The following is a 16,581-nucleotide window of genomic DNA, read 5'->3' as shown; positions in this document are numbered from 1 at the left end:
GTCTTGGACAGATTATGTGAACTTTAACTTACGCCTTAAATAAAAAGTCCAAAATTGGGTAAATTTACAGATTAAATCTTTAGAAAATTTGTCATCATTAGTTCATTGTTGTTACAGCGAATGATTAGCTTGAGGTTTATGTCATTATCCTCTGTCTAACACAGTTGTGATTGCTGTCTCGTTGAAAAATGATTGAACACATTTGCATGCATAGAGAAAAACGCACGGAAAGGAATTTGCTTGCTGATGACACTGGAAAGGAAAAATGCACAATACAACTATAACTGGCAAGCTAAATCGCTTCAGCAGGGGATAAAATAAGTGGCTGATTCATTCTAGGTGTTGCAGTTAGATGCACCGCTTGATTGGTGGCTTTTGGTGGTGGGAAGACCTATAAAGAGAGTGTGCATTCAGTTTATGAGGCTGTAATGTCACTGTGACCTCGGCCTCCTTTATCACACGAACTGCGACTGAGAGCTAGGTACCACATGGAGGTTAGCTAAAACACTGCCAGGTGGCCGTTGGAATACAAATGACCATTCACAGCTAAGCCTTAGAGTCAACAAAAACTGGATCGCTGAACTATACATGTTATTCTGTAATATTGTAATCTATTTCTATCCCATTCTTTACTGTAACAAGTGAGCATGTTACCTTAAAGCAGGGTCCTAAACTCATGCCTCTGACATAAAATATACTGTATGTTAGCACTTTATTTCAATTGTCCACTTTAGACAATCTACTAACTATACTTTGCAATTGCATGTCACCTAACTCTCATTATTAGTAGACTGCTTAATGTCTGCTAAGTCGCTGCTAACACGTGTATTAGCCCATATTAGCCCCGTTCTCTCAACACTGCATTGGCTCCCTATTAAACATTGTATACATTTTAAAATATTGCCGATTACTTACAAAGCACTAAATGGTTTAGCTCCCCATCACTTGAGCGAGCTCTTAACGCATTATAGTCCTTCACGTCTATTGTGATCTCAAAATTCTGGCCAGTTGATAATACCTAGAATATCAAAATCAACTGCAGGCGGTAGATCCTTTTCCTATTTAGCACCTAAACTTTAGAACAGTCTTCCTAATATTAGCAGACACACTCTGTCAGTTCAAATCTAGACTAAAAACGCATCTCTTTTACCTGGCATTCATATAGAACATTATACATAAATAATTATAAGGCTGCATAGATTAGGTCAGCCGGAACCGGGGACACTTCCCATAACACCTGATGTACTCGTTACATCATAAGAAGAATGGCGTCTACGCTAATGTTAGTCTTTCTGTGTATTCCGATGTTTACTGAAGTCAGTCGGATCCGGGCTGTATCCAGATCTGATGGTGGACCTGCGCCTGGACCCATCCCTGAAGTGCCAGCCTCATCAGCCCTGTGAAGGCCTCATCGACACGACAGCCATCGGCACTGATCCTCAACAAACTCGTCTCCATACCGACATGATGACTCCGACTTCCAACCAGATGGAACTGGATAATATTCTGAATGTTCTGATCCAATCTGACTTCTGACCTGTAATGCTGCCTGAATCATAATCATACACTGTTCGCTCGTTGGCCAGAGGAGAACTGAGCGACTGAGCCTGGTTTCTCCCAAGGTTTTTTCTGTCACCTGATGGAGTTTTGGTTCCTTGCCACTGTTGCCTTGGCTTTAGGCTTGCTTAGTTCGGGACATTATATATTCAACAAAATTATTGATCTGCCTGGACGATGACGCAATTTTCTTCTAGAAACAAACTTTGTTGTATTATTTTCATGTTATCACTGTGAAGCTGCTTTGATACAATCTGTATTGTAAAAAGCTCTATATAAATAAAGGTGACTTGACTTGACTTATTCTACTAACCAGAACCCTAACCAGTCTACTAGTACTCTAATATGAAAGTTAGTTGATATTTAGTTGCAAAGTTACTTATAGTTAGTATGATGTCTAAAGTGGACGATCACTTTAAAGTGCCCCCTGAGATAAGTATTTTCATAATTTAACAACACATTTGCATGTTTACCCTTCTTTTATATTGGGTATTGTTCAAACTACATGCAGGAAAACAAATAAAATATTGGTAGCAAATAAAATATTATAACACATTAACTAATGGGACTTTATTGTAAAATGTGACCAAGTGTTTTATCTTTTTGTAAGGGTTTCATATTATTATTATTTTGAGATTTTAGATTTTAGATTCTGAGATTTAGATTTTAGATAATATTATATATATATATATAGTGCTGCACGATTTGGTGATTATTTTGGCATTCATTCCAATTATGAACTGCGATTACGCTTTGAACTGTGTTTTTTTTTATATATATTTTTTTATATTAACCTTTCAAAATAATGAAAATGTGTCCAAATCACAATTCAAATTTTATTTAGATTCCAGCCACATTTATTTATTTATTTTAATTTTACATTTTATGATTTAATTAATTATTAGCTTTTCATTAAATCACAACCCCCCTGCATTTGCCTCATAAGCACCAATTGGGAAACACTGCCTTAAAGAAATATTTGACATCCTTATGCTTTCTGCAGCATAAAAGATGTCCATTAGAATTCTGCGCTATATTACAAATCTTCTGAAGCCATATCATGGACAGACTGAAATTTTAATTGTTATTTGTTAATTGTTATTACCACAGTGTAATCAAGTTTATAAGGTAATATCAAATAATTTCTTTGACTCCAAACCAGTTCTTTTAATACTTAATTTATAGTAGCTACTAAACGACACACATTTTTGCATTCCATTCTATTCTGCATTGATCTGATATATTCATCCGTCCAGAGTTAAGTCCATTAGGCAGAATGATGAATAGGTTTATTTTCAGCATTATTTCAGCATAAAATTTACACCATGGCTGCATATTTATGCGTCCATTTGACCGCTTTATGGCCTGTGCTCACCTCATGTCTCCTATCGCCCTGTCAGATGCCCTGAGGAGAACGGGCAGGTGGATGCATGAGTCACGAGTCAGTGCTGACAGATGGAGGAGACGCAGAATAATACGGACAGACTAAATAGAACAAAACATAGCGCACAGACAGCCGCATCGCCAAAAAAATATTAATCTTCAATTCCGCCATTCTTGTTTTTTTCTCTTTGTATAGACCTCTGACGGAAATCAATCTAACGCTCATTTCATTTTAGATGAATTCTATTTGTAAATGTAGCATGTATAGTCTGCTACTTCAATGGGCGGCAGGAGACGGCATGATGGGATTTGAGAGGCTATCTGAAAGGCGTGGACAGGATCCTAGAACTCGCGTCTTGCACCATCAATTTTTACTATCCAGCATATTATGACAGTGGGCCCAGAGGATCTATTAACAAAATGTACAGATGAGTGCCAGCTGCACTGGATCCAGATACAGGATATGAGCCTGTAAACGTTAAGAGAGTTACTTAAAACAGCATTATACAAGACATCATCTATATTATATGGCAGAATTTGTTTAAACTTGGACTTGCTGGTTTTATAAGAATATATGACTACCATAAAAACGTTTTGTTTCGATAGATGTCAAATGTGCCAGCTATTACTTTGTATAATTGTGTAAACATTATTAATGTGACATACTGGGTCATACAAATAAACAATGAATGCATGACTTTGGCATTGCAGGAAGTAAATGCATACTGTAAGTGCACTTGCCCTGCACCATTTGTGTTAAGGACAAGAATGCTACCTTATAAGCCAGCTTTATGAGGAGAGGTGTGCTATTTCTTTTCTAAGTGATCAGACTAACTATAAAATGAGTGATCAAGATCTCAAAGACTGAAACTGAAAGATGGACACAAGCCAAATCAAGGGACCAGGATATCATAGTAACTATCACTCTAGCAAACACCTCAGCAATCACCTAGCAATGTCCTTTCAGCCACCCAGAACACCTGGACAAATACACCAATTTCTGCTCCGGTTAAGGTGCTTTCTAGAAAAAAAAAAATAAGGCACACTGTGTCAAAATTGCATTGTAAAAAAAAAAAAAAAAAAAAAAAAAACATAAGTCGCATCTGTGTATAATTCAAATGTTGTTATTACATTCAGATATAATGTCAAATATTGGTAAATAAACTCAAATATAAACACTATTGACATTTATTTTAGTTCCCCTCACTCCACAGCAATTACTTTAAATTTGACGGTGTTCAGAACAGAACGGGAATTTAAAATACACATAAATAACATATTATAAACACCAAGTGTTTAACTAAGCAAATTAATTTAGCGAAACTGAAACCGGCTTGTGGGAAACGTGCTACACAAGCCCAAACTTGGCCTCACGTACATCTCTCATTCGGCACAAATGTTTTACGTGTTCGACATTAATTGCATTATATAAGTTGCTTTGGAAAATACAGAACTCATAAATATGGGGTGATCATCTACAAGAAAGATCCCAAGGATAACAGCTGAAGACCTCCAGAAAACTATACACACTGTGAAATTGTGTTGGTTTGCTGTATGTGTACTATCAGAAAAACTTTGAACAAGATTTGTGTTCATAAAACATGGAAACCACTGCTGCCAATAAATCAATCAATCATTAAATAAAGTCTAATATTTGTTCAAGACCACCTGGATATTCCACATATGGGGACACTTGACATGTTTTGGCAAAAATCCACAATGCTTTGTTTAGAGGAAAAGAAACACTGAACACTAACACCAAAACCTCTTCCCAGATGTAAAGCATGGTTGAAGGAGCATCACTGTTTAGCACTGCTTTACTGCCTCAGGGCCTGAACACTGAAATTATTGAAGCAACAATGAATTCAATTCATTGTCTATCAAGACATTTTACAGGAGAATGTAAGGACAGCAGTTCATGACTTCGAGCTTTAGAAAGGTTGGGATGCTTAAGACAATGATCCAATCAACAAAAGAACGGTTGACAGAAAAATAATGTGTGTTGTCCTGAGTCCTGACCTATACCCAGTTGAGATGCTGTGGCATAACCTAAAGAGGGCTGTGCTATCAAGACAACCCAGAGATATTGTTACACTGAAATTGATTTATGGTAAGGGACGGTCCAAAATTGGACAAAAGTCTTATACGCAGCTATAGAAAACACTGGAGGTGAATGAGGTGGGGCATCCTCTAAAATGGGTTCTTTATCCAATTCTGGTACAAACTAAGCCTTGTTTATCTTGCCTAAAAGACCTGACCATTCAGCTTTGTACGAATATTTTTTTGCTAAACAAACTCAAGTAGAGCGTTGGCGCTTGCAACGCCAAGGTCAAGGGTTCAATTCCCAGGGAAAGCAAGCACTGATAAGAATGTAAAATGTGTACTTTGAAATGCAATCTAAGTCACTTTGGATAAAAGCGTCTGCCAAATGCATAAATGTCAGTCTCAACCAAATGCAAAACAACAAACATGCCAGCCAACCCATGAAACACCTGGTTATTCCAGAATGTAACTACTGACCTCAGGTGTTATAAAATGCCCTTTTGTTTTATCTTATTCACAGCCTTCTCCCCGCCAGACAAAAGCCGGCAGTCTCCTGGCACACATGCATGACAGCTGTGCCAGGGGCTTGTTTTGGCAGAGAACCACGGCAAAACAAGAGAGAGTATTAGTCCTGGTGTCATGGCAGTGGAGTGGGGGATCAATCTCAATTTTGGATTGCTGGGAGTTCTGGGTGATGGCAGTGTTCAGCCAAGCCCCCCTCTGACTCACTTTTAATGGGTGCAATAAACACCAGCATGCAACAGATGCTGTGGAAACACTGCAATCTATCAGTTCGCCAGTAGTGGTGCGGGTCATTCACCTTCATCAAAGTCTGCCTGCTTGAAAATATAGAGCTCAGCTGAGACGATGTGTCTGAGTCTCCCACCGGCCCTATTTGAATTAATTTGCAAATGTCTGCAGCCAGGAGGAGATTGGAGCTTTGCACACCCCATTACAGTTAGAGGCATGTTGTGTTCAGCTATCTGGGTCAAATCAAAATGATTTCAGCGTGAACATTGAGGTGATTTTTTTTTTAGCAGCGGGGAGACTGGAAGCGGTGACATCGTTGTGACATCAGAGCACCACTGTTCATTTGTGACCAAGACCGAGCGGCTGCTTTGCTTCACAGATTAGATCAAAGCTGGCAATGTCAGGCTCCATAAACCAACATTCAAGACGTGTGTACCCTCGGGAGGCTTTCTTTTTGTACATATTGGACGGTGTGATGTTACTAAAACATGCATTTTGAATGCGTGAATGTGATGACAAAGAAGAACTGCTGTTTTACTCAGACCCTAAAAATCTAGACCACCCCACCGTCTAAATCATGTAGATGGATGGCGGACGTTGTCAGCTTCCCGGCGCCAAACATCAATCAAGGAAAGCACGGCCAGTGGAGGGACACTAATTACCCAGGCGTAAGGGCTCAAGCTACAGCCACTCCAGCCTCAATCTCCACATGTCAATCACCCTGAATTGGACACGAGAGGGAATGAGATTTGAGGGCTATGGCGGAAGAGAAGAAGTGTTGCATAAATAGATGTTTGTGACAGCTCTTGGCAACAGCACAGCTAAATTATGGCAGACATTCTGACCTCTGACATAAACTGTGGTTGTTGAGAGACTTTCGTTGTTTTTTGAGCCATATGGGATAACGGTCAAGGCCTCTTCACCGCCTCTCGCTGATCTGAACAAGGCCCCAAAGAGTTGTATTTGAAGGTGATATGTGTTAACAGGTTTTTAACAATGTTCTACTTAGTATGTTATATTTAGGAAATGTTGCTTCTATAAGCTAACATATTTCAGAGAGAAAGAGTACATTTAATGAGAACAAATATATGGCAGGGCTTGATCATAAAAAGTCGGCATTATCTACTACACAGGAAAGAAGTCACATTGATTAATAGGAGTTGAGGTTAAAAAAAAAAAAAAAAAAAAAATAGAAGGGCTGGATGGCATCAGCCCAAAATTAAAGTTCAACAATCATTCAAACAGCTTGTCCACTGTTGTAGGAATGGTGAAGCGTTTCAGGATGAAAAGGGGGAAACATCCTGGATGAATAGCCAGTCTCTCACAGACATACACTCACCTAAAGGATTATTAGGAACACCTGTTCAATTTTCATTAATGCAATTATCTAATCAACCAGTCACATGGCAGTTGCTTCAATGCATTTAGGGGTGTGGTCCTGGTCAAGACAATCTCCTGAACTCCAAACTGAATGTCAGAATGGGAAAGAAAGGTGATTTAAGCAATTTTGAGCGTGGCATGGTTGTTGGTGCCAGACGGGCCAGTCTGAGTATTTCACAGTCTGCTCAATTACTGGGATTTTCACGCACAACCATTTCTAGGGTTTACAAAGAATGGTGTGAAAAGGGAAAAACATCCAGTATGCGGCAGTCCTGCGGGCGAAAATGCCTTGTTGATGCTAGAGGTCAGAGGAGAATGGGCCGACTGATTCAAGCTGATTGAAGAGCAACTTTGACTGAAATAACCACTCGTTACAACCGAGGTATGCAGCAAAGCATTTGTGAAGCCACAACACGCACAACCTTGAGGCGGATGGGCTACAACAGCAGAAGACCCCATCGGGTACCACTCATCTCCACTACAAATAGGAAAAAGAGGCTACAATTTGCACAAGCTCACCAAAATTGGACAGTTGAAGACTGGGAAAATGTTGCCTGGTCTGATGAGTCTCGATTTCTGTTGAGACATTCAGATGGTAGAGTCAGAATTTGGCGTAAACAGAATGAGAACATGGATCCATCATGCCTTGTTACCACTGTGCAGGCTGGTGGTGGTGGTGTAATGGTGTGGAGGATGTTTTCTTGGCACACTTTAGGCCCCTTAGTGCCAATTGGGCATCGTTTAAATGCCACGGCCTACCTGAGCATTGTTTCTGACCATGTCCATCCCTTTATGACCACCATGTACCCATCCTCTGATGGCTACTTCCAGCAGGATAATGCACCATGTCACAAAGCTTGAATCATTTCAAATTGGTTTCTTGAACATGACAATGAGTTCACTGTACTAAAATGGCCCCCACAGTCACCAGATCTCAACCCAATAAAGCATCTTTGGGATGTGGTGGAACGGGAGCTTCGTGCCCTGGATGTGCATCCCACAAATCTCCATCAACTGCAAGATGCTATCCTATCAATATGGGCCAACATTTCTAAAGAATGCTTTCAGCACCTTGTTGAATCAATGCCACGTAGAATTAAGGCAGTTCTGAAGGCGAAAGGGGGTCAAACACAGTATAAGTATGGTGTTCCTAATAATCCTTTAGGTGAGTGTACATGTATTAAGAATCTAAAAATTATCCTAACCTTGAGCCCTATATCATAAAGTCATCTAGGTTTCAGTTTAGTTTGTGGCAATCCTGGGTTTTAGGCTGTGAAATAAAGGTCACTACATAGTAAAATATACTTTAATATAATTATTTGGTAACACTTTACAATAGGGACATTAGCATTAGCTAACATGAACCAGAGTACCCAGAAGAAAAAAACACACCAACATGGGCCGAACATGCACCCCACACGGAAAGGCCAACTGAGCCGGGACTCGGACTGGGTATCTTCTTAGTGGAAAGTGACAGTTGTCATGATTCCTCTGTGTTCAATATTAATGGACTTTTATTTTGATATTTGTTTGTCTTACTGTGCCTGTTTTAATTTCCTGTGCATTTAATTCCTGTTTCAACTGCTGTCTTGTTAGGCTGCATTTAACTCCACTTTAGACATACATGTTCAACTTCGTCAAGTGGACAAGGGAAGTTTATTTGGACAGAACCTCCAGTACTATTGATCAACGCTACAGAGCGCTAAAAAAAGATGGTTATAGTAACAATTATAGTTAGAATCCCTGAACCCCTGTGCACTCATATAGTTTTTAGTGTTGTGTATTCTAGGCTTAAAGTATATATGGTCAGTTGTTAATCTTGTAATTTACCTGACACTACATTTTATTCTGTAGAATGGGGTTTGGATTTAAACTTTGTTCTTTGTTTATTTTACACACCTATAATGTTCTTAATAATATTCAATTATATATATATTATTCAACCACTATACTTCTTTCCTTCATGACTGTAATCTACACAACTTTAAATATGATCATATACTGCAGCTCAAGGAAATCGTTTATTGTAAATGGCACTTTGGAACAGTCTCAACAGTGATGCACTTAACCAAGATATAAAAGCATTGAATGTCTCTTAACGGTAGATTCTGAATACTTGAGCCTGACAGATTTTCTGAGCTATATCTTTAAAACATCCTTTTAGTTGTGGCTTGTTACATCATTTGTAATCCTTACAGCGTGACGTTTACTGCAAGTTCAAGACCAGCAGTCAAAAGCTATGAGAGCGTGTTGGGAATGAGAAACAGACTTTTATGCACACTGACAGCCAACTGCCTGCATGCATCACATCCTAGAAGGGGCTGCCTTTGTTTCTGACCGCAGAGTTCAGGAAGCTGTATGATACTGATGCCAGACGACTTACCTGAAGTTGATACAGGATCCTCAGGGAAAGTTAGCTCTTCCTCCGCTATCCAAGAAAAGTTCCAGTATTTGGGGGCGGCGGTCGGATTTCCTGAGTTTGTGGATAAGGCCCGTTCTGCAAACAAAAGTAGAATTTTCCGTCAAGGGCCTTTGCAAATATACTGCAGTGTCAGAATATGACTGAACAACTTAAGCTCTATGTGATACAGGCTTTTTTCTCAACTTTGGAATATCTTAGACCAGGTTTAGCTCCAACTTTGATTAAACTCGCCTGCCAGTACCTAACAAGCAGAGATGGTCTTATTATTGGGACATACAAGGGTATGTGGCTCTACCATTGGAGAAAGCATAAAGGCTAACTTGGATCACGTGTGCCTTGATAACCAATCACATTACAGCCTTGACGTCATTGAATTTCGTTCATAGTTGTGCGACAGTCAATCACTGTTTGAGGATACCATAGAAATGAATGAGAAGTGTCGTAAACTGAATCATACCTGTCGCGCAATTGTCCGTGACTTCTCTTATGAAACAGAATAGATCAATCCAAAGCAAAAGTTTATCAGCAGATAGTTTCAAGATTAGCCCAAAGGCTGTTGATTCATTTAATGAGAAGTTATTTCCTCACAAAAGCGGTTTATTCAGCGTAGTGAAGCCTCTCCACCGTTGACATCCATTAAAAAAATGGCCTCTTGTCTCCTTCCCTGTGTACCACAGTGTTAGTAGGCATTATACTTTTTTAGCCTAAGGTTGCAGGCTTGCCTTCAAGTGGCATTGCTTTCAGGTAATGATGAAGACCTTGATTAGCTTGTTCAGGTCTGTTTGATTAGGGTTGGAGCAAACCTCTGCATGAAACTGGACCTTGAGGGCCATGCTTGCCATGATTTAGGCCCCGTTTACACGATGGGAAAACGCAGATATTTCCCCGCGTTTTGGCCTGTCATTTACACGAAAACGCCGTTTTTATCCAAGAAAACGATTATTTCTAAAAACTCCGCCCAAAGTGGAGATTTCTGAAAACGCCGGTTATGTGTTGCCGTGTCAACTGGGAGAAACGGGGTTTTAGGTTCTCAAACGTCACAATATGCGCCAGAAAATGCTTACGTCATGTGAGCGCCCTATGTTTAGAGTTTGTTTGGCTGCTATTTGATCATGGATGCTGTTAAGGTGGTACTCATTTTTACTTTTGTGCAAACGGTTTTGGCCTGTTTGCATTTGCTTCGCTGTCTGTCCACACAAACGAACCTCGCGCCATGTCTGTTGTTTTGAAAGGAACTGGAAGTCGCTCGTGCTATTCGTTGTTGTCGATTTTGAGGATTCTGATTGGCTTGCATGGCTTTATCCTTCTCCCTACATTGCCGCCCATAGGTTTGGCATAATTATGATGTTGCTCGATGGCGTATTTATGCGGGTTGATGTAAACGACAACTTTTTTGAAAACGATGTTGTGTGCACGATGTTATTTTTGAAAACGGAGGGGGAGAAATATTCGTTTCTCTAAATACCCGGCTATGTGTAAATGTGGCCTTAAATTATGCTTCTAATGTTGCACTGCAGTAGTTAATGTACATAATGTTCGCTTACAAAAAAATTGTCTGCCTTTTACAAAATGATCTACCTTAATTAGTTTTACTTTAGTTGTTTGCTTATTCTAATCATCCTTCATTACACACACCTGCAAAGATTTTGCTGACACAGATCATTTGTTTATAGAGCACTGCTTGTCTAAGCTAATTTAGGGATCAAGAACCACTGAAGGTTTCTTTACCATATGCATTATTTATATAAGCACATACATTTAGGGTACATTTGCACAACAAAAATTTCCTTTGCATTTTTCTAGGGCTGTCCCCGACTATGGATTTTCATAGTCGAATCAGAATCGTCATGTCTTGCCTATAGTCGACTAATAGTCGAATCATGTGTATGGGGGCGGGGCTTTAACGTTTCAAAGCCGCGATGTACAGAAAATCACACAAAGATATAGAAGAAAATGTATAAAAACATTTTGGATCAATAAAACTAAGAAATAACATAACTCCAGAAAGGCCACACTGCAAACATTTCACATGCAAATCAAATTAAATCGGCTAAATTACCAGCATACAGCACAACATCGATGCACCGAAAAAATAAACAATTAATTTACTAAAATTAAATTAGAACAGAATAGGCCTGATACCTTTCTAATAAATAAAAAATACAAAACGAAATAAATTAGAATCAAGTCACAAGATGAGGAGCAAATGTGTGCAAAATGTCTAAAGTGCTGGGGAACATTCAAAACACAAGCCACAAATAGTTAGATTAGATAACCCTGACAGATTAATAAATAAAATAAAAATAAAGAAATTATTAAAATAACGATAGTTGCCAGAATTTTCAACTTTGTCTTTTTAACTGCAGAAACAACAATAAATGCTAAACTGGAGTGGCAGTCTTTTTAGCTAAAAATGTTCACAGCATCCAAAAATCAAATTATAACCGGCTGAAAAGTTTTGAAATCACTTGTACCCTACCTGATCGCGAGAACAAATCCAGTCTTTCACTATGTCTGTGTCCGTTGGAGTCTTTTCAAATTGTGCGCGCGGATAAAATACATTCTAACGTGAAACCCAGTCTATGCGTGAAACGTGTTAACGTTGGCCGGCAGAAGTGCTATAATGGTTTTCCTGATGCTAAATCCAGCCTCGGAGAATATCCTTTCTGATGATGTACATCCACACTTTAGATTTTCTTATCCCAGACCCAGACATTGTTAAAGATTTAAATCCTTGCCGCGAAGACGCTCCTCTGTCGGTCACGGATCGAAAGTGAAACTTAAATCTGTCACGGGGTGTTTGGATTTATTCACGCACGTTAAAAAAATATTTATTAAAAGCTTCTTTCTTTGCACATTTTTATATACAGCATTATCATAATAGGCTGAATATTAACGTATTGACATAAAAGCTAGTTCTACGTGAAATTGAGCGCCCTCATATAGCCAAAGCGGCATGATCCTCGTTTCATAACACCTCTGCGAAGATTCGACCATGAGATCGGTAGTCGAATCAGGCTCCTCCTATCGAAGCATCGAATCTTCGACTATTCGGGGTCACCCCTACATTTTTCGTGTACAGACGACAACATTGACAAACCGATCCCCGTTCACACGGATCCATGAAAACAAATAAAAATGCTGTATTATACAAGCCAGGCCAGTAGTTGGCGATGTCAATTTGTAAAGAAACTGATAACTGACTGTTTTTGCACTCAGTCTGAGTGTTGCTTGACAGTCACTCCGACTCAAAATAAACAATATCCCGGAGTATATGTTACTCTAGTAACTCCGACAGTTAATGGATGGACCTGATGAGCAGCTGACACAGAGCATGCGTTTACCACCGAGCATACAGTCAGGTACAGCCACGGTCGCTTTTGCCAGATGGTGTTTATAGCATAGGGGTTGGGACGCTTCAGATTCTAGAGAGCATTTTATTGGACAGAAGATGTTTTGGAACACACCAGCTTATTCATAACATTAAAGCTAACATATTCATCCTAAGAGCTAAAAAACTTACATTTTGATTTCAGGGGACACTTTCTAAACTTTATGAACGTTTGTATTTCTATATATCTCCATCTGGACCAGGCATCGCAGTCCAAAAAGTAAAATAGACAGATTTCTTCGATTGTGCTATGACCCTGATTATTCTCTCTACCTTCCGAACCAGGCTAATTAATAAGAAGATAAATTAGAGAGGGAGTACAGGGAGTCTGTTTTGGACTATAAAACTGCTGGCTGGTTAAGATCTGTCACAGGTCATTGTAGGCTTTGTGGAATGTAACGAACAGTGTGCTTCAGCCAGTACTTTATAGGGCCTCAGAAGACCAGTCGCACATATACTCTTTAATCATTCCTAATGACCATTAAGAGAGAATCAATAGTAAACAGAAAACAACTTTCATGAGTAGTTATTAAAATGCAGAAGAGTTCAGTGCATGAGACCGTCAGCGTATTCCACTGACTGTCATTGGGAAACATAGGCTACAGCCCAGAGCCCTGAATGTTAGTGATTGTTTCCAAACAGGTTTCCCAAACACTCAAGGCCCTCTCAGTCTGTTCACAGCAACGAGTCAACTGGATCTTCACTTAGTAAATTTGTCATTATACTCAATATGGCATTGTGGACTCTTTAGTTTGCAGATCAATCCGTAAACAAATTTACAGTAAGTTATTGACATTAATAAATAACGGTTGTCATTTATTTAACAGTATGTAACACTAATGTGTACTGGGTAATATAAGGTAACTACATTGGTTAAGGTTAGGTTTAGGGGTAGGTTCAGGGTTTGCACCTTTTACCCAGTTATTGTAATTACTAGAATAAGTACAAGTACATATAATAAGTACAAGTACATGTACATGGGGCACAGGACTGTCCAATAAAGTGCTACTGGGTTTATTCTCAAAGCTTTTATAAAGCCACCACGTTGAGCATTTCTTATTTGTGCTGTATTCTTCAAACACCTTCTTTAAAGTGCACCAGTCCTGCCTGTGGTCAAAAAGATGCTTTCCATTCATTATGTAAGTGTCCATGGCTGGTTACCCCTCCATCTTTGAGAACTCATGAGCTCTCCATCATTTGATCAATGAGGCTTAGGTTTAACTCTGCACCCGCTCACCCCTCGTCATCCACCAGTGCTCCAATCTCAGGCCTGCTTGGCCACAACACTTTTTCTTTCTGAATAAACAAACAACACACGCTTGATAAGAAGCACAGCCGGGTGAAGTAAAGACATGTTTGATAGGACATGATGTAGTGCTGTTCTCGTGGGTTTTGTTTTTGGTTTGCAGCGCGGTGATCCTGAAATAAATTCAATTACCTGTAGAGGGCCATCGGGGGAGTTGCACAAGATCCTCCTAAATATCAGTCCACACAGCACAAGGAGATATGACAGGGTGGTTAAGGGGTCTTTAAAAAAGTACTAGGCAACTTCAATCTATAAACTTAAGCAATAGTTTGCCCAAAAATTAAAGTCCATTATTAGTCATGTCATTCTTCTGACCCCCTATTGTTTTCATGTAACAAAGAATGAGATGTAAGTAAACATTTCCAAGCTGCTCTGTTACGTACAACAAAAGTGGATGATGCTTTAAACTTCAAACTCTCTACTAAAAGCATCTTAACGGTATAATAAAAGTAGTTAATTTAACTTGTTATATAACTAAGGCTATATAACCAACCAATCAATAAAATGTTGGAACAATTAAAGAAAACTATTTATATATGAATTGTTGACCTGCTCATGCATCATGGCTCATGCATCACTTGTAGGACGTCCAAGACACTGAGCCTATTTAATGAATCGGCTGTTTCAGGCCGGACATTGAGTAATACCACTTTGATTGATTCTTGTATCTGAGCAATCTGAGCAATAGTTGTGTTCTTATTGCTCTAAAAAGGAACTGCAGATAATTTCCCATCAGGCATGAAACAAATTAAAATTCAGTACAAATATCAAAAGTTTATTGGATTTTCTTGACTTCCCTAGTAAGTTTATTATTAACATTAACATTATTATTATTATTTCACATTAAGAACCTCTTTTACATCTATGGTAAAGTTGTCAAATAAAGGCTTAACCTCTTAAAAACAAAATAGGAAATGTTGATATCTTCAGACGTTATCATTTTCATATATTATACATATAATATATAACATATAATATATATATATATATATATATATATATATCATATATATAATCATTTTCATATAGTGTGTATATATATATATATATATATATATATAATCATTTTCATATAGTGTACACATATACACATATACATATACATACCCCCCCCCCCCCCCTAAAAAAGAGAGCCCGTCCTTTAATCTTACTGTTTTGAATGAGTACTTGAGTGAAGCTGTAGTATTTCACACATAATCTCAGATTCTGAACCGCTATGTTAATCACACCTTCTTGTCCTTCAGACATGACTGTCGTGGTGAAGGAGAGAGGTGAAAAATAGGGGAAAATGGAGGGAAATTAGAGTAGAGCCTTTGAATTCGGAATGAGTTCATGCAAACCCCCGTGACCCACTTTTTTCCCCCGCCCATCATTCCTATAGCAGCAGCATAGATATTACAGCAGCTGTCTCCGTTTGTATTAATTAGCATTGGATGTGGATACATACATTAAGGCTCTTATAAATTGATTACCCGTCCACTCCTGGCGGGTCATTAAATTCCCGTCAAAGCCTAAGACTAAAGTAAGGGAGGGAAAGAAAGAAAGAAGAAAAAGAAAAATGTCAGAGGCTGAATTAAACTCTGATGCTGCCACAGAGGAGCATTGATTTCTTTCAGGAGCTTGACTGGACTTCCTCAGCATTCTGCACACGTGGATTCAGAGTCACCTAACCTCTACGTGCGCACCTGATTACAGACATGCACTCCTTCATTCCAGTCAGACCTATCAATGGGGTTATGGATCACTGGAGTCGGAGAATTGAGAGCCGGTCCTTATCAATTCACTTCCTATGATCAATGCATTGCTTCAAGTGTTCCCATATGAACAGGCTAAGCTACAGGAAATCCAATTAAACGAGCTTAATTACCAAGCTAATCTCAATGGTAATAACATGAACACATACAGTGGCTTTATGTAAAAGGTTACAAAACCGTTTGGAAGAGACAACCTAAAGCTAAGCTTGTCACATTTTATGTTTTAAGTCTCTGAAAAAAGGTCCCAGATCATTGCTAATACACTAGCTAACTGCATAGGGTAGAGTGGGGGAAAACGCCCCCCACCTAATTTTCCCAAAATAACAACTAGAGGTAGTTAAGATACATTTTTACTGTTGCTATGCACTACGTTGATAACGGGGATATACAAATCTCTATGGAGAAGCTGACACCAGTGACATATTTGAAGAGAAGAGTATTACATGGTAAATGCTATAATTTTCAGATATTAGTAAACAAGTATTTAAGAGAATATTGTTCTGCAGGATATCGCAGTGATGTATGATAGATGAATAGTGAAGTCTGTAGTTTGAGATCATATGTTATTTATAAGGAATATAATTATATTAAAAAC

General features: G+C 38.9%; 1 protein-coding gene across 1 annotated transcript in view; it reads right to left on the bottom strand.

Moving 5' to 3' along the window:
* Positions 1-16,581, bottom strand: part of alk (ALK receptor tyrosine kinase) — a 394,553-nt gene that overhangs the window by 224,808 nt on the left and 153,164 nt on the right. The window contains exon 2 of the mRNA XM_084393327.1: positions 9,497-9,610. Within this exon, the coding sequence (XP_084249453.1) occupies positions 9,497-9,610 (114 nt within the window). The remainder of the gene's footprint in view (positions 1-9,496; positions 9,611-16,581) is intronic.

Source organism: Rutilus rutilus (assembly GCF_951802725.1).
Source record: "Rutilus rutilus genome assembly, chromosome: 21".
In the NCBI taxonomy this organism is placed as follows: domain Eukaryota; kingdom Metazoa; phylum Chordata; class Actinopteri; order Cypriniformes; family Leuciscidae; genus Rutilus; species Rutilus rutilus.
This window is presented reverse-complemented; position numbering and strand designations above follow the sequence as displayed.